Below are 19,043 nucleotides of genomic sequence, written 5' to 3' on the forward strand. Positions count from 1 at the left end.
TAATATGGTAAGATATATTGGTATCAAAGCACATAGTGATTTTCAGAGGGTTCCATATTAAACAATAAAGATTTTCTAAGTTAATAAAGAGAAAAACCAAATGATTTTAGATATGGTCAAACATGTACTTTAGGAAGATTAATCTGGCTGTGTTATATAAGATAAACTGATAGAGGGCAGGAGGAGGATGGGAATCCAGAAGACTAGATAGGAAACTTAGTACAGTTCAAATAAGAGGCAATGAAAACTCAACTAAGGAAAGAGTAAAGGGAATGAAGAGGAAGACATGAGTTAGACACCAAATAGGAAAAACTTACAGAATCTGGGAACTAAAAAGATGTGTAAGGCAGGGCATAGTGGCTCACACCTGTAATCCCAGCACTTTGGGAGGCTGAGGCAGGTGGATCACTTGAACTCAGAAGTTCAAGACCAGCGTGAGCAACATGGTGAAACCCCATCTCTACTAAAAATACAAAAATTATCTGGGTGTGGTGGTGCGCACCTGTAGTTCTCAGGAGGCTGAGGTGGGATGAATGCCTGAGCCCAGGAGGCAGAAGTTGCAGTGAGCTGAGATCACACCACCACACTCCAACCTGGGTGACAGACAGAGACTCTATCTCCAAAAAAAAAGATGTGTAGTGAGAGCATGGGAGAGAAAATTCAAGAGGTAATGGTAAAAATTCAAGCATGACTGACATGACTGTAGCATCATTAACAAAATTACACATTGGTTCTGAAAAGATGATAGGAGATCAGATGGTGACATTCAACTGGGTATCAGAAAGGTATAACTAAAGGTCAGACTACATTTAGGTGGGCAGATCACGAGATCAAGAGATCGAGACCATTCTGGCCAACATGGCGAAACCCCGTTTCTACTAAAAATATAAAAATTAGCTGGGCGTGGTGGTGTGCACCTGTAGTCCCAGCTACTAGGGAGGCTGAGGCAGGAGAATTGCTTGAACCCGGGAGGCAGAGGTTGTAGTGAGCCAAGATGGCGCCGCTGCACTCCAGCCTGGATGACATTTCAAGACTCTGTCTCAAAAAAAAAAGGAAAGAAAAATAAACATTTACATATAGGTAAAAATTAAAATAATAGGTTCTGTGGAGACTGGCAAGAGGAAAGTTGAGGACAGAGCTTGGAAAACACCTATATTTACGTGTATAGAGATAAGGGAGGATTGTGTAGAATGGAAATGTAGTGATGGGACTGAAACAGTTAAGAGAATAATATGCAATAATGAACGCCAAAGGCAAAGAATTTCTTTTTTTTTTTTTTTTTTTTTTTTTGAGACGGAGTCTTGCTCTGTTGCCCAGGCTGGAGTGCAGTGGCCGGATCTCAGCTCACTGCAAGCTCCGCCTCCCGGGTTTACGCCATTCTCCTGCCTCAGCCTCCGGAGTAGCTGGGACTACAGGCGCCCGCCACCTCGCCCGGCTAGTTTTTGTATTTTTAGTAGAGATGGGGTTTCACCGTGTTAGCCAGGATGGTCTCGATCTCCTGACCTCGTGATCCGCCCGTCTCGGCCTCCCAAAGTGCTGGGATTACAGGCTTGAGCCACCGCGCCCGGCCAAGGCAAAGAATTTCTAAAGGAAAGAATGCTGCAGAGGAGGTCAAGAAAACTGAGGAATGAGAAGATGTCTCTGTTAACAACGAGATCACTGGCCGGGCATGGTGGCTCACTCACACCTGTAATCTCAGCACTTTGGGAGGCCAAGGCAGATGGATCACCTGAGGTCAGGAGTTCGAGACCAGTCTGGCCAATGTGGTGAAACTCCGTCTCTACTAAAACTACAAAAAATTAGCTGGGTGTGGTGGTGGGCACCTGTAATCTCAGCTACTTGGGAGGCGGAGGCAGGAGAATCGCTTGAACCTGAGAGGTGGAGGCTGCAGTGAGCCAAAATCACACCACTGCACTCCAGCCTGGGTGACAGAACAAGACTCCACCACAGAAAAAAAAAAAAAAAAATCCAATCACTGATAACCAGCAGGTGGAATAGTAATTAAGGAACAGTTTTTAAAACAGAATGGAGGCATGCCAGGGGTTTATGAGATGATTCTTTGGAAAATTTCAGACTACATTTAATTGAATCCTTTTTTTATATTTCTATTTTTTATACATGTACTTATAATGTATGTACTACATTAGTGGCTAGAGAAGATGATCTTTCTGGATTTCTGTTGAACTCGTTGCTATTTAGACAAACTATAATAAATAATTCATCCAAAAGTGATAGCTGAAATTAAGTGCTCAAGTATTACAACACAAAAACACTTTGAGACATTATCTTCAGGAAATACTAACTTCCATCTCTAATAGTAAAAATATAATAATGTCTTCAGTATCCCAGCAAACTGTGCTTTGACTATAGATTCTCTGTCATAGTAAAAATTAATATTTTAAAAAGTAGAGCAAATATAAGCTTTCTGACACATCTTAATTTCCTTTACAATAGTACTAGTAGAAATAAGGCAATTACTAACTGCAAAATGGTTTTACTAATTATAAAGTTACTTTGAAATTAAAGATCAAAAACCTAAATTAGTTTTCTAAGTTACTAATGAAAACTTCAAAAGAAATTAACAACAATATTCAAAGCAGAAATGTTACCACAATCTCATGTGTACATTCCATGCTAGTTTTATAGCCAACAATTAAACTTTAAATAAAATTCATGTACAGAAGTACCATGAAATGAAATTTGCTCAGAATGACATTAAGATTAATTCAAGTTAATTAAAAGTTAGTTTATACAAAGTTTACTTACCTAAATTACTACAAGTGACCCAAAAATTAGGTTTTAAGGAATATTTATAATGCTTTATAATACAAAAAAGGAAGAGCATGATATAACTTAAAGATGTGGAAAAATGCAACAGTCTTAAACTAAGTTAAATGTCAACAGATCTAGTCTTTTTGAGATATTTAATGAGAAATTTCAAATACCACAGCTATTCATATACTGTACGATGAAAACACTGATTCACATATGCTAAAAATATCATCTCTACTTTTCTTCTATTTAAATTTAAGAAAAAAAAATTTATAAATACATTGACTAATATAATTTTCTGTGATGAGGACAAATGGGTAGAAGTGACTGCTTAAATAATCAGAACTCAAAATGGACAGATTAAGGTCAGCATCTGACAATTTCTCTCTAAATGCAGAAATAAGGGCCCTCAGAGTTTACCATAGGCTATAGTATATAAATATTTTTCTAAATTAATCTGAAAATGCTGATTCTTTTCAACTTATTCTCTTATAATGATTCCTTAAATTGACTTACCAAGATTTACATCTGGTAGTATCTTATCAAGAAATTGTGTTTCCCCACCATTAGGGGAAAGAAAGTCTGCCAGAAGTTGACTATTACTCAGTTCTGGATGCTGCAGAAGTTTCTTGAATGAACAAAAAAAAAAAAAAAAAGGGAAAAAAACAGTTTAGAAATCTAGAAGAGTAATCAAAACTGTATTTTAATTTTTTTTAAATTTTAAATCCCCAAAAGCTACTTTATATTTAAAATAATAACAAAGCAACTGCATTATTAGAGGGAAGAGTATAGGATAGTAGGTAAGACTTTGGCCTTTACAGTCAGATACGAATGGGTTTGAATTCTGGCTCTTTCACATGCTAGATTCTTGGAAAACACCTAAATCCTAAACACTTGGAAAACACCTAAGTGACACCAGAAAAGTTCCTAAAGGGCCCAAGAGTCAGTTTCCTAACTTATAAAATGGAAATAATGACACTACCAACTTTATAGTATTGTTATATAAAGCATTTAGCACAGTATCTGACACACAGGAAGTAAAACTAAACATTAGCTACTATTATCTCCCAGTTTCTAAACTATAGAAAATATGATAGCACGATACAACTGTCTCGATCAATTTTTAGAAGTCAGCATAAAGGGTTTTGCAGAAAACTAGATGTGAAAATGTGAAATAACTTGAAAAATCTGTTGTCTGTTCTTCCTGCAACACTATTTTCTAATAAGATAACATGGGCCGGGCACGGTGGCTCACTCCTGTAATCCCAGCACTTTGGGAGTCTGAGACAGGTGGATCACCTGAGGTCAGGAGTTCGAGACCAGCCTAGCCAACACGGCGAAATCCCGTCTGTACTAAAAACACAAAAATAGCCAGGAGTGGCGGTGAGTGCCTGTAATCCCAGCTACTTGGGAGGCCAAGGCAGGAGAACCGGTTGAACTCAGAAGGCGGAGGTTGCAATGAGCCGAGATCACACTGTTGCACTCCAGCCTGGATGACAAGAGCAAAACTACGTCTCAAAAAAAAAAAAAAAAGACTTTTAAAAGCCAAAATTAACCCAGTCTTACTTAATAGTTTCCTAACTATGAGACAGTTACAAAACTTTATAAGCAGAAATCTACATTAAAAAACCAGTACAGCTATCTCTAATTTAAATCCATATTACGAGAAAATAGTTCTTCTAGAGTGAGGTACAAGTTTGTAGAAATAATTAGCTGGTTCAAATAACGAGTTAATAGTATCAACAAAAACATGGCTTTATGTTTTATCCAAACACATCCTTGCAGTAGTTAATTATTTCATATTTCAATTTTCACATCATCAAAAATTTACATAGAATATATATATATATATTTTTTCAACTTGGAGTTGAAAGCATTCAACAGTTCAGAGAGAGGAAATAAAGTGTAAATACTCCTTTACACTGCTGAGTACTTTTAATTTTAAAGTATTTCTTTTTGGCTAGGAACCATCCAAATTTAACTGAATCGACAATTTTTTTAAAATATAAAATTCCATGCCCAAATAAAATATTTTTTGAATAAACAAAAGTATCCTCCCTTGTAAGCACTAGATAAAGAAAGATGGTTATTAATCCTGGAGAGCCTGATGACTCAAGTAACTTTTATGATGACTGTACCATGTATTTAAATAATATACCCATACATTTTAACATAATGTAATGTGCACACACTGAGAAAAATGGAATTCAACTCCACGTAGCAAATAGTAGAGTTGATCCCAGGAAATTGGAAAAATATCTATGAACCCAAAAGAAAAGGGACTAAGGAATAACATAGAAGACTCCAAAGTTCAGAAAAAGCTAAACACAAAAATCAAACAGAACACAGAACAGTAACAAATATTCTAAGAATACTATCCAGTATTCTTCAAATGCATCTAATCTTTTACACCAAAAGTTTCTTTTTTTAATGTCCTATACAAAGTTTTAACTAGCCTAAAATTAAGTAAAGATTTTTCTCACCCTAAGAAAATGTCTTGTATTTCATTCAATTTGGAGAGGGGGGAAGGAATATACTTTTGACAAAAATTTGTTCTAAAATTCACATGGAAAATGTTTTTTTAATTAAAATCCACATGGACAGGTATTTATAAACCAAAGCATATATGTATAAGAGAAAAAGAGACAAATTAGAGAATGCTATGATTAGCAATGTTTGGAATTAACACAGTTGATGCTATACCTGTAGATATTCTTGAAACTCTTCCCGCTTTGACTTCAAGAATTCATAATTTTTGGGGCCAATGATCCTCTTAGAAGGAAGCTGGGCATCAGGAAATGTACCTGAAATTAGCATATACTATAGTTACTACTGTGTTCTGCTACTATTTTTAAACCCTTAAATTAGGATTTAAAATTTACTATGGCACATTTAGATTAGCAATACTGCCTTGTAGAGATGTGACATTATTCTTTGAATAATCTTCACAAAACCAGAGAGCTTCAAGTCAGAAGTCCAGATCAAAGAACTCGAGTCTACTGATAAACAAAAATATCACTCTTGTAACAATCACTGTTTGACGTAGATTTTTTAGCTTTCTATCCTAGTAAAACAGCTTCAAAAAATTATTATGAGATTGTTTTGAAATTGGTGAGATTCTATTAGACAAAACCTTATAAAGAAATAACTAATTTCTCATAGGGAAAAAAGATAGCATTTTGTCAATGCTATATAAATGGCTTAAAATCAAAATGCAGGCTGGGTACAGTGGTTCACACCTGTAATCCCAGCATTTTGGGAGGCCAAGGTGAGCAGATCACTTGAGGTCAGAAGTTCGAGACCAACATGGTAAAACCCCATCTCTACTAAAAATACAAAAAAATTAACCAGGCATGGTGGGAAATGCCCGTAATCCCAGCTACTTGGGATGCTGAGGCAGGGGAATCGCTGGAACCTGGGAGGCGGAGGTTGCTGTGAGTTGAGAGCACACCACTGCGCTCCAGCCTGGGTGACAGAGCCAGACTCATCTCAAAAAAAAAAAAAAAGGCCACCAACATGGTGAAACCCTATCTCTACTAAAAATACAAAATTAGCTGGGCATGGTGGCACATGCCTGTAATCCCAGCTACTCAGAAGTCTGAGGCAGGAGAATCGCTTGAACCCAGGAGGCAGAGGTTGCAGTGAGCCAAGATCGTGCCATTGCACTCCAGCCTGAGCAACATGACGGAAATGAGGAAATGTAAAGAAGGAAGAAAACAAGGGAAGGAAGGAAGAAAACAAGGGAGGGAGGGAGGGAAGGAAGAAAGGAAGGGAGGGAGGGAGGGAGGGAGGAAGGGAAGGAAGGGAAGGAAGGAAGGAAGATGAATGTGCTTTCTGAGCTAGGGCTGGCTTTAGAAATTTTAGCACCAAAAAAGAAAAGTATGGCGATAAATTGTCTTCTCTCAGCCTTAAACAAAAAAAGTAGTTTTCAGAGAAAGAACGACAATGGTCCTGCACCAGATTGGTAGAGAGAAAGATAAAACCATTTGAACACAAGTACAAACTCAAAATCTAGGCAAAAATATGGAGTGGGACCTTGTATTCTTTATCTTCCTATAATAATCACCCTTATCACAGGCTTTGCTCTTACAGCAGGGAAAGGAATGTTCCTTATCCTTCTCAATTAAAAACCAACTTGAATTTGGATCGGGGACACTCTACAGAGCTGTTCTAAAATAAAAAGATTTAGAACACACAAATAAAATTCACCAAGCTACATATAAAAAAAAAAAAAGGCTGGAAATTCTTTGTAACTATATCCCTGATATTAACTCAGATAAATACACTGATGAGACAGGAAGAACAAAAAAGAGTAAATAGAGAGCCCTTTCTAAAATATAGTTTTAAAATAGCTATTTTAAAATTTTGATTTTACTTAAAAGCATAAATGTGCATTGCAAGAACTTTAAATATACAGATAAATAAAAATAAGAAGATAAACAGTACATTTCCGTTATCAATAAAAGTGTACACAAGCGTCAATGTTGTATTTCTTGTATTTCAATTACTTAAAATAAAAAAATTAATGTGGTATCACAGCTTTAAAGAATGCTAATGCTGAAATGTAATGTTTTATCCAAAAAGAATAACATACCATGAAATTCTGTTAGTTTTGATTCAAGTACATAGAATTCAAGGTATCTTCTATAGACAGACCAATGTTCAGGCTCGTGTCCAACTGTAAATTGAGTACACACACACTGAGTAACAAATAATTTCAAAACCCTAAAAGAATGCTGTATTTAATACATTAAGAATACAAAGCTGGCTGGACACGGCGCCTCACGCCTATAATCCCAGCACTTTGGGAGGCCAAGGTGAGTGGATCATTTGAGGTCCAGAGTTCCAGGCCAGTCTGGCCAACATGGTGAAACCCCGCCTCTACTAAAAATACAAAAATTAGCCAGGCGTGGTGGCAGGCGTCTGTAGTCCCCGTTATTCAGGAGGTTGAGACAGGAGAATCGCTTGAACCCAAGAGGCAGAGGTTGCAGTGAGGCGAGATCGCGCTGTTGTACTCCAGCCTGGGCAACAAAGCGAGACTCTGTCTCAAAAAAAAAAAAAAAGAATACAAAGCTGGACATTATTCCACAGTCGTAATTTGTTATTTTTGGCATAACATTATTAACACATCTTATCCCATATTTTAGTTACCTACAAGTGACTGATAAATTTCATCTATGAAGTTATCTCAAATATACTTTTTCTATAACAGAATCAGAGCTGACAGAAACTTTAAAATATCATGCAATTATGATTACTTTTAAAATGTCACCAAAATGATGTGTTTCATAAGAGTTTTTTATTGATTTGGGGTTTCTCAAACATTTACCATATTGTCCTAATTTAATATAGTATAAAGCAGTACTATCCAATAGAACTTTCTGCAGTTAGGAAGATGCTCCATGGATCTGCGTTAATATACTAGCTACTAGCCACATGTTGCCACTGAGTACGTGAAAGGCGGCTAATGCAACTCAAGAACTGAAATTTTAATACAATTTAATTTGATTTTAATTACCACATGCAGCTAGTGGCTACTAAATTGGGCAGCACATAGTAATGGTTTAAAGAGTAAATCTGCAATCAGACTGCCTATTCTAATCCCAGTTAACCTTGCCCTAATTTACTATGTGGCCTTGAACAAATAACACCACTGTGTACCTTGCAGTGTGTAGATGTAGAATAACAATAATTGTGTCTATCACCTAAAATAATCCACATAAAGCACTTCTGTACAGTGCATAGCACAGCATAGCACAGAGTAAATACCTCATAAACGTTAACTGTTATTGTTAACATCTGACATCATTCTACCATAGATTTCAGAATGCAGTAGATCGAGTGAAGCAATACCACAACCATCCAAAACAACACTTCTATTGAGAAAAAATCAACCTGATCACAACATATAAAGCAAATCCTAGTTTTCTTCAACACTGGTCTTAAAAGATCCATAGTATATTTAGACTAGGTTTTTAATGCTGAAATTGTTATTCTGTTACTCACATAAAATCAATATACTAAATGATATACTTTTTTCTCCCTGATAGATCATGGTTTCTAAGAGCACATTTCATTGACAGTAGAAGTCTGCAGCACTGGTGACAAAAAAATTATATTTACAATACAAGCTTTTAGCCCAGCACAGTGGCTCACACCTGTAATCCCAGTACTTTGGGAGGCCAAGGCGAGAAGACCACTTTAAGCCCAGGAGTTCGAGACCAGACTCAGCAACATAGTGAGACCCTTTCTCTACGAAAAAGTTTTAAAATTTGCTGGGCGTGGTGACATGCACCTACAGTCCCAGCTACTCAGGAGGCTGAGGTGGGAGGATCGCTTGAACCTGGGAGGTCGAGGCTGTAGTGAGCCACAGTCATGTCACTGCAAACCACCTTCGGCAACAAAGCAAGACTTCCTCTCAAAAAGAAAAAAAACAATTAAATTAAAAAATAAAATAAAATTCAAGTTTTAAGATTTTTTGGTTTTTATTTTTGAATTACTGAGCCATGAATTTATAATTTATGTTAAATTAATTAACTTTTTAAGATAAAGCATAAAAATTAAAAATAGTTGTCCTAAAGCAAAAACAAAAGTATATTCCAAACAAAACTAAGTTTGAAATGGAAATCTGACTCTATTATTGACAACAGTTCAGCTGTCCACCTGTCAGAATGCTGAAAGAACAGCAACTACTAAGACTGAAAAGTAACTCCAGCAAAATTAGGCAGTATGGTGTAAGACCTGGACAGAATAAGACTCTGCCTGATATTTAGTTATGATAGGAAAAAATTGTAACTAGCTACTCTGGGCATTCTTCCCTCCCAATTCCTATGTCTCATGTTCTTGAAACAGGATCAACTTCTGAGGAAAATCAGAAAACCTAATACTTTCTGAAAAATAAAAATAATTAGCACTGATCTTCACCCTACCACTTATCTTCTCAAAACCATTTTCTAACATTGCCACTTTTTTTCCTTCTTTCCTCGTAACTCCCTCTTCCTGAGCTCAACTTTATTTTCTGCTCATCATTCTCAAAATGTGGTGCTTTTCGTTACACTCACTATCCCACTTCTTAGAAAAAGTGCAAAGTGGTCACTGTTTTATTTTTTAATTCGATTTCTTTTTATCATGTTACAAGTAGGACTTTAAAGTGGTGACTGTTTATCCTGCTACAGATGCTGTTAACCCTGGTCTCTATTACAGTCTATACCTGAAATAACTGAAAGAAAAAGTATAGCAAAACATGAAGAAAACCTGTAGTTTTAACCATATTTTCATCAGTCCTTTTTTTTGGGAGACAGGGTTTCACTCTGTCTCCCAGGCTAGAGTGCAGTCACATAATCTCGGCTCACTGCAACCTCCGCCTCCCAGGTTGAAGCAATCTTCATGCCTCAGCCTCCAGAGTAGCTGGGACTACAGGCACGCACCACCACACATGGCTAATTTTTGTATTTTTTGTAGATACAGGGTTTCGCCATGTGGGCCAGGTGGGTCTCAAAACTCCTGACCTCAGGTAATCCACCCACCTTGGCCTCCCTAAGTACTGCAATTAAAGGCGTGAGCCACCATGTCTGGCCATATTTTCATCAGTTCTAATTAGCCCACAAAATGGGTGAGAGAAAACGCTGTCTTAATTAAACTAGAATAATACCTGATATAGTGCTATATGGATTAATGACAATTAAGTAAGTACAATGGCTAATGACAGCAACAAAACCATTAAAAGAACATTACACTGAATGCCTGATGGACTGTCAGGCAGTGCTGATTGAATGAATTAGTTAACTGCTATGAAGATAACCTAGGACATCCCAAGCTTTCTTTCAATTTTCTGTTCTGGACACTTCTTTTTTGGATATGCAGCCATATTTGCTAGCTAGAAGTGGCAAAATGTTTATCACACCTGGTAACAACAGATTCATTCATGGGCATCTTTTAAGAAAGGTGCTCAGAAAGCTTCCTACCTGCTCTTCTATCATTTCTTTCAACATCAATACAAAACACAGGAATTCTTTCTTTTTTCTCCTTCCTTTCAGAGGAGGGATCCTCAAAAAAGTCTACATATGGAATGCTAATTTTCCATGCAGCAAGGTTTCGGGGAGTATTAGGTGTGCTCACAGCCTCCACTGGAGAATCATCTTCCATTACAACAATACCTTCTTCAATCTGGAAAAAAATTACCAGGATGAATTTAATATTCCCAATACCTTTAGAACTACAGCATACAACATACAAGTATAAAGTAATACGCCCATATCAACTGATAATTTTTAAGACCCTAAAAGCTAGGTGATATTAAATTTTCTACTGAAAAAGTATAGGTAAAAAGCTAAAAAGTTACTAGCATCAACTCCAAGTTTTCTTACATCATCTGTATATGAAAATATAACAGGCTGGGGACAGCACCTATAAGCCCAACACTTTTACAGAGGCTGAGGTGGAAGGTTGCTTGGGCCTAGGAGTTTGAGACTAGCCTGGGAAACACAGTGAGACCTCATCACTACAAAATATTTTTAAAACATTAGCTGGGCATGGTGGCCCGCCTCTGTAGTCTCAGCTACTCAGGAAACTGAGGTGGGAGCACTGCTTGAGTCCAGGAGGCTGAGATTGCAGTGAGCCAGGTTCGTGCTACTGTACTCCATGCTGGGTGACAGAGTGAGACCTTGTCTCAAAAAAAAAGAAAGAAAGAAAATATAACAGAAGATAAAGAATAGACACCTCAGAGTTTAGGGGAAAAAAATGTAAAATACACAAATATAGAAACTGTTCAACCTCTGTGATAAGAAATAAAAAGTTCTGGTATTTTTTTCATTTTGAGAAGTAAAATTTTATAAATGATAGCAGTCATTCATGGAGACTGCACAGATAAACTAGATCTGTGCCACACTACCGGTTACAAGGTATACCAGCACAACCCTTCTGGAAAGTGTTTTGGCGATATGTATCTATAAAGAGTCATAAAATGATTTCAAACAAGTAATTCCATTTTTGGAAATTTATTTTAATAAAAATATTTACTCCAAAAATTTTTTAATCATAAAGAAGACCCAAGTAAAAACTGTAACGTAAGTAACAAAAAATTGGAAAAAAACGTCTGGAAGAAACCCACCTCTACAGAATTAAGAGTTTTTTTTTTATTTCATCACTTCTTAAACTTTAACAACATAAATGTTTAAAATGCTAAATATTTTTAAATACTGAAAAAATAAAATAACAATTATTTTTAAAAACAAAACCACATGTTCTAGAAATAGATACACAGGAAGAAGGAAACAACTGTCTCCATTTTTTAAATTGGAACAGATTATTTGAATCTGGCATATTATAAACACTGACTCACCTAGACATCTCTCATTCATGTTAAAAAGGGCAAAATATTATAAACGAAATGCATTCATCTGGAACACACCTTTTTAAAGGCAATGAGTCAAAGTCTGTAGCACTTAAAAGAATTCTGCATAGCCTAGCCAGAGCAAATCAGTAGTACAAAGGAATTTATTTCCAGAATTCTAGCCCTACTCTCACTCTCAGTTCTTTCCTCTTACCCCGGGTACTTACCTCTCTTCTAAGGAAATTCCTTTCCTCCCCCACAAACCCCCTTTGCTTTTTCTTTTTTTTTCTTTGAGACAGAGTCTCGTGCTGTCGCCCAGGCTGGAGTGCAGTGGCGCAATCTCAGCTCACTGCAAGCTCTCCCTCCCAGGTTCATGCCATTCTCCTGCCTCAGCCCCCCGAGTAGCTGGTACTAGAGGCACCCGCCACCACGCTCAGCTAATTTTTTGTATTTTTAGTAGAGACGGGGTTTCATCGTGTTAGCCAGGATGGTCTCAATCTCCTGACCTCACGATCCGCCGCCTCAGCCTCCCAAAGTGTTGGGATTACAGGCGTGAGCCACCACACCTGGCTCCCGCTTTGCTTTTTTCTGTTCTCATCCTAAACTGGCTTTCCATAATCTCTAATAAGACTCTTACTGATCTTAGGAAGACTTCTTAATGCTCTGTTGAAAACAACTTCAAGACCTTAAAAAACAAAACTATAAAAACAGATGACATATGTTGGGTTTTGCCTTTTAAGAGGCAAGGTTACCTTCTTACAGTCTTGGAAGAAACACAGAGAGATGTGTGAGGGAAACACCCAATGCTTAAAACCTGAGGTTCAAGGTAGCATTTTCCATGGTTAATACAAGTATATTTTTGTTAATGGATCTAGCGTCTGAAGAGAGGGGAAAGTGAATCACAAAATAATAGAGAATTTGTTGAAAATGCTGACTAAAAGCCAAAAAAAAAAAGGGGGGCATTCTTAAATTAAAAGAAGCTCCTCAGAATCAATCTAAGACACAAAATGGGAGAACAAAATTCTTAGCAATGTAAAAGGACAAAGTTTTGCAATTTATTACTGTTACTACTTAAATGGTATTTTTATCAAAGCCTAAAGAAAAATCTCTAGGGAAATATTCCTCTAAGAATTTTCAGGGCATCCTTTAATGCTATTTGAAAATAAGTAAATATTGTAATCAAAATGTTAATAAAGGAAAATCAAGTACTTTAAATATTTTTCCGCTTCCAAACACCTGCTATCTCTACCAAGAGGATGGGGATTATGGAAGATGGAAATAAAATTTCCTCAAGAAATGTTAATATTTCTGATTATTCTTTTCCTGTACAGAGATATCTGCCAAGTTACCAACAGGCATATTATATTTCATATTTGTAAGCCAGTTCTGAACTCGGACAGAAATACATTTTCTGATACACCAACACAATTTTTCAACCCAATTTTTTTTTTGAGACAGGGTCTCACTTTGTTGCCAGGCTCACTGCAACCTCTTCCTCCCGCGCTCAAGTGATCCTCCCTCAGCCTCCTGAGTAGACCACATCCAGCTAATTTTTCTATTTTTGTAGAGACAGGATTTCACCATGTTGCCCAGGCTGGTCTCGAATTCCTAAACTCAAGTGATCCTCCAGCCTCAGTCTCCCAAAGTGCTGGGATTACAGACCTGAGCCACCATACCCAGCCCTGACCCAATCTTATATACTAGGCTTTGGTTCCCAGGCCAGCATATGGATGGATGCTAATTTAATCCCTAACTTGAGATCACACAGCTACGAGAATTGATGTGCTTACAGGACTCACTATGTGCAAGGCACTGTTCTCAGTGCTTCATATATATTACTTGCTTAATACTCCTTACAACCCCCTATGAAAGATAAAATTACCTCCATTTCAAGGTGATGAAACAAATCATAATAAAATTAACGAATGTGCCCAAGACCACACAGCAAGCAGGCACTACTGCCAAATGATCACAACGAGGGTTCTGAAAGATAATGTCAGGCTGGGCATGTTGGCTCACGCCTGTAATCCCAGCACTTTGGGAGGCCAAGGCAGGTGGATCACCTGAGGTCAGGAGTTCGAGATAATGTCTCCTAAGTCTCCAATTAGTCATCCTAAATGTCCAACTTAGGATTACAAACCAATTTAGGATCACCCGGCAGTGAAACTGGAAACTTTTCTTTTCCCTCAACTTCCAAACAAGACAAAGAGTATTCCCCAAGGTCCCACAGGTTAGAACTAGCACAGTGTCTTCTAAATCCTAAATGGCATCATCTTAGTCTGCGTTAGCACCTCACTGTCCCTGAGTTTTCCCTTGATAGTATTAAACATTAGTTTGCCTGCTTCTCCAACTTTTTGTTACTACTATCTTTAATCCCAATCAAGAATTTCCTTCTTCTTGGGTCACTACAAAACAAAGCAAATTCTCTCAGCTTTTTAAAGATAGCCTCCTATTCCTGAAGCTAAAGTACAGCTTGTGTATCAAGAAATTGGGAAGGCAAAAAATAAAAAACACATCTTCCTCCACAAAAAATTATGTTTTAAAAGTTCGTAATAACACGGTTAAATACTTTTGTTATAATACTGAATAGAGAGAAAAAGATAGCAAACTATATACATATAATGTAGTCTAGTCTACCGGGGTAAAAAGGGAAAGTTTTTTTGTTTGTTTGTTTTTAAAGAAAATCACCAAACTATTAATAGGAGTAGTTACTGGGTGGTAAGATTATGCATGTACGTGGCATTTAATTTTTTTCCACTGTTCTATATTATTTAAAAACTGAAAATACGCTTAAAATTAGAAAACATAAACATTATTTTGAAAAAGACTTTCTCTGATCTACTTTCTTCTATCCATACTTTTTTTTTGAGACAGGCTCTTACTCTGTTACCCAGGCTGGAGTACAGTGACACAAACATGGCTTACTGCAGCCTTGACCCCCCGAGCTCAAGTGATCCTTCCAAGTAACTACAACCACAGTTGTGCACCATCACACCCAGATAATTTTTTAATTTTTTGTAAAGACAGGGTCTCGCCATGTTGCCCAGGCTGGTCTTGAACTCCTTGGCTCAAGCAATCCTCCCACCTCAGCTTCCCAAAGTACTGAGATTACAAATGTGAGCCACCACACCCACCATAAAAATACTACCCACACCAAGGCCAGGTGCGGTGGCTCATGCCTGTAGTCCCAGCACTTTGGGACTACAGGTGGGTGGATCACGAGGTCAGGAGTTCAAGGCCAGCCTGGTCAACATGGTGAAACCCCATCTTTACCAAAAAAAAATACAAAAATTAGCTGGGCATGGTGGTGGGCGCCTGTAATCCCAGCTACTCAGGAGGCTGAGGCAGGAGCCCGGGAGGCGGAGGTTGCAGTGAGCTGAGATCGTGCCATTGCACTCCAGCTTGGGTGACAAAGCAAGCCTCCGTCTCAAAAAAATAATAATAATACCCACACTTATAGAGAAAAATAAAGGCATAAAAAAACTGCTTTATTTGAATTAATACAAAAGGTTTAAATAAGATTTTATTCCATTTAAATTATTATGAAGAATCAGTGACCCTTATATCAAGGCAATGGGATAAAGGTCAAAAGGAAGGGGTAAACAAAAGGGTTTACTGCTGTCTCCCCACCTTTGCTCCTTCTTGGTCATCATCAATCCAATCAGTACTAAACATCCCTTTTACACCCAAGTTAAGTGAATTTCTTAAAGCAAAGGTCTACATCTTAATCATGTTTTCATCCCCAGGGCCTCGGGTCATTAAAAGACAAAATGAGAATCCAAGATCTCTATTCAATAAAAACAAAAAGTACAAATGAGACAATACTTGCCTTTATGGCACTATGCGATACGAAAGACAATCATAAACATATAACTTCAAATACATTATGGTATAAGTTTTAACATACAATATAATAGGAGCACAAAAGGAGGAAATGTTCAGTTCAACTTGGGGATTTGGGTAAAGGTTTATGGGGAACAGCTGCATTTTGAAGGATGCATATGAATTTTCTAGGTCAATAAACAAATGAAGGGCATTTCAAGCAGGACAAAGACACAGAGAAATAAAATAGCATGGTAAGTAAAATGTGCATATAAGTCAACTGGAAATCTTGTTAAAATGTAAATTGACTCAGTAAGTCTAGGAGAGTGCCTGAGATTCTGTATTTATACAAGCTCCCAGGTAATGCCAATGCTGCTTGTCAACAGACCACAGTTTAAGTAAGCAAGGAGCTAGAACATCTATTAGCAGCTCTGTATACCTGGAGCACATGGCAGGAAAAAGGTAACATCAGAATTTGAAGCTTAACCAAAAGATGGTAAACTGTTTGAATATTAGAAATATCTCAGCTTAACAGGAAACATTCTGCCTTAATAAGCAATGACATAGTTCCCAGGAATTTTAAAAATTAGATTCACGTCATGAAACTATTACAACTAATTAAAGAATGAGAAATACAAAGGAAGTCTGAAGTAAGAAGATAAAGGGAAAGTATTAGAATACAGATTTTCCAAAAAATAAAAAAAAGGAAAATAATGAGTATCTCTAATTTTTATGTTATAGTAAGTCTGAAGTTATACATAAATCAAATTGATACATTTTACTTACAAAATCATCTTCACCTTCAGCTACACCATAATTAGGCAACATAGCTCCCTCCATTGTGGTACTTTTGAATACTCCTTTAATTTTGCTACCTATTCTGCTGATTCCAAATGATTCTCCCCTTTTCTGTGTGTTCCTGAATATTAAACAAACATGTATCAAGTACATAGCAAATTATCACAACAGTCTAGTTTATTGAAAACCACTATTTAGAAAAAAAGAAAAATCGTTTTGAAAATGATAAAGGCATAGCTAACATAACTTTTGGAGTTTTCATCCATGGATTAAGTAACAACATCTCAGAAGTCAAAAATGACATAGTATTTAAAGTTTAAATTTGGTGGATGAATAAATGGGACAATATTTATTTATAAACACTCAAAATTTACCCAGTATTAACTTCAAAATATTAGCCGGATTAAAATTTTTAAAAGATGAGAGCCCCCTAGCGGAATATAGTTCTTATTGCGATATTTTGAAATAGATAAAAAAATGCTTAAGATCTGTTCAAAACTGAAAACATCCCTTTAGAGTAACTGTACTAAAATTATGCAACAGAAAAAAATGTCAACTATTGTTTTCTCACTACTTCATTTTCAGAAGGAACTTTAAGAAAAAGAAAAGTGCCAAAGGGAAAGGTTAGCAATGAGCACAGGGATAAAAGCAAATGTAGCCCTAGGAAGCAGTCTGCTCTGCCATAAATATTAAATGTTGGTTTTGCAATTTTTTTAAGTTGAATTTCTGAAAGCAGAAATAACTGAAAAGCAACAAAATACATAAGCTAAAAGTAGCAAAAATGTCCGTTAGCCTACTGCCCAATGTTTCAGCAACTAAAACCATAACTTTTACCCAATTTAAAAGTTATGCTCAAGGCCAGGCACAGTGGCTCACACTTGTAATCTCAGCACTTTGGGAGGCCAAGGCTGGCAGATCACCTGAGGTCTGGAGTTCAAGACCAGCCTGGCCAATATGGCGAAACCACATCTGTACTAAAAATACAAAAATGAGTGAGGTGGCAGGGGAAGGCTAACGCAGGAGAATCACTTGGACCCGAAAGGCAGAGGTTGCAGTGAGCCGAGATGGCACCACTGCACTCCAGCCTGGGCGACAGAGTGAGGCTCCATCTCGAAAAAATATATAAAATAAAATAAAGTCATGTTCACTATGTAATGCTTCTCTTACAACAGATATCCAAATAAAAATGACTACTTTAAAATCATCTGAGAAAGTTTGTTTTGAATGCTCAAGTGTATAGCTATTATTCTTGTGAGGAAAATTAAGTTATCTACTGAAATAATACAATTACAGAAAGAAAATTAATCAAGTTTCAAATACACCAATATGTAGTAATGTGTATTTTACACACATCCAAGAAGTAAATCAAACTTCTGGAAAAACACTAATAATAAGTAGTAAGCATGAAAAGGGGTACTTAAACTAGATTATTTTATCTAAACAAACATACAATTAGAGTTTTTTTAAACAAGAATTGTAGACACAACTGTCCTTGATTAAAAAAAAAAAAAAAATGCTTCCCAAGAGATAAAAATGTTAATAAAATATTTTTAAAATCTCTAGACTCCAGATAGTTTATTCTAGTCTCTACAACATGGATATTACAAAACAATGGGGGTTGTTGAAATATGAAATTTAAAGTCTCACTTGTGATTATGCCCAGAAATACAGAAACATGATACTTCTTTAAAAAAAATTATTTAAACACAAATAATTCTAAAATTAATTTAGCAAAATTAACAAGAACAAAAATGAGTCAACAGCCTTAAAAAACAAGATACAAATTAAATAATGAAAATATCTTTGAAGTATCAGGACATTTTTATTTTATGATGACATAACATGCTATTTCAAAGAGGACATATCTAGACTAAAAGTAGGTATTCCTTTTAAAAGATTATCCTAAATAACTAGGATATAATGGCAGTTAATACTATAGTGTTTCATTTTTTTCCTTTTTATTTCTATTAGGTTGTTCACAATGTACTTTCTAAAAACATTTAATACTGAAAAGAATCACATGCTCAAGACTTACCGAAAATCATCCAAACTTAGGCTACCTCTGCAATAACAGGTATGTGAAATTATACAAGGAGAGGAAAGAAAGAAAGTCCAGATATTATATAAACTTCTAGAACACAAAACAAAATGTAAAAGCTTCAGAAGTTACACAGGTGTATAACATTCATCTTTGCAAAGGGAAGAAATCCTCATGAATAAGGTGATAAAGGCAAGATAAACGCACATAGCTGTCTTTTGTGTTTGGATGAAGTCTACATTACTAAAAACGGTTCTTAAAAATTAAATATGTTATCTCTTG

The 19,043-nt window shown here is 36.4% G+C and overlaps 1 protein-coding gene across 16 annotated transcripts in view; it reads right to left on the reverse strand.

Annotated features, from left to right (window-relative positions):
* The window catches only part of SNX14 (sorting nexin 14), a 96,702-nt gene that overhangs the window by 20,848 nt on the left and 56,811 nt on the right, over nt 1–19,043 (reverse strand). For 10 of the 16 annotated variants that reach the window (XM_033234514.1, XM_033234520.1, XM_033234515.1 and 7 more), the window contains 6 exons: nt 18,759–18,785; nt 16,712–16,844; nt 10,737–10,938; nt 7,367–7,450; nt 5,476–5,576; nt 3,289–3,400 (listed from right to left, as the gene is read on the reverse strand). In XM_033234514.1, the coding sequence (XP_033090405.1) occupies nt 3,289–3,400; nt 5,476–5,576; nt 7,367–7,450; nt 10,737–10,938; nt 16,712–16,844; nt 18,759–18,785 (659 nt within the window). The remainder of the gene's footprint in view (nt 1–3,288; nt 3,401–5,475; nt 5,577–7,366; nt 7,451–10,736; nt 10,939–16,711; nt 16,845–18,758; nt 18,786–19,043) is intronic. The other 6 variants (XM_033234517.1, XM_033234528.1, XM_033234522.1 and 3 more) reach the window with 3 other exon arrangements.

The sequence above is a fragment of the Trachypithecus francoisi genome, unplaced genomic scaffold (assembly GCF_009764315.1).
Source record: "Trachypithecus francoisi isolate TF-2019V2 unplaced genomic scaffold, Tfra_2.0 Lachesis_group15, whole genome shotgun sequence".
In the NCBI taxonomy this organism is placed as follows: domain Eukaryota; kingdom Metazoa; phylum Chordata; class Mammalia; order Primates; family Cercopithecidae; genus Trachypithecus; species Trachypithecus francoisi.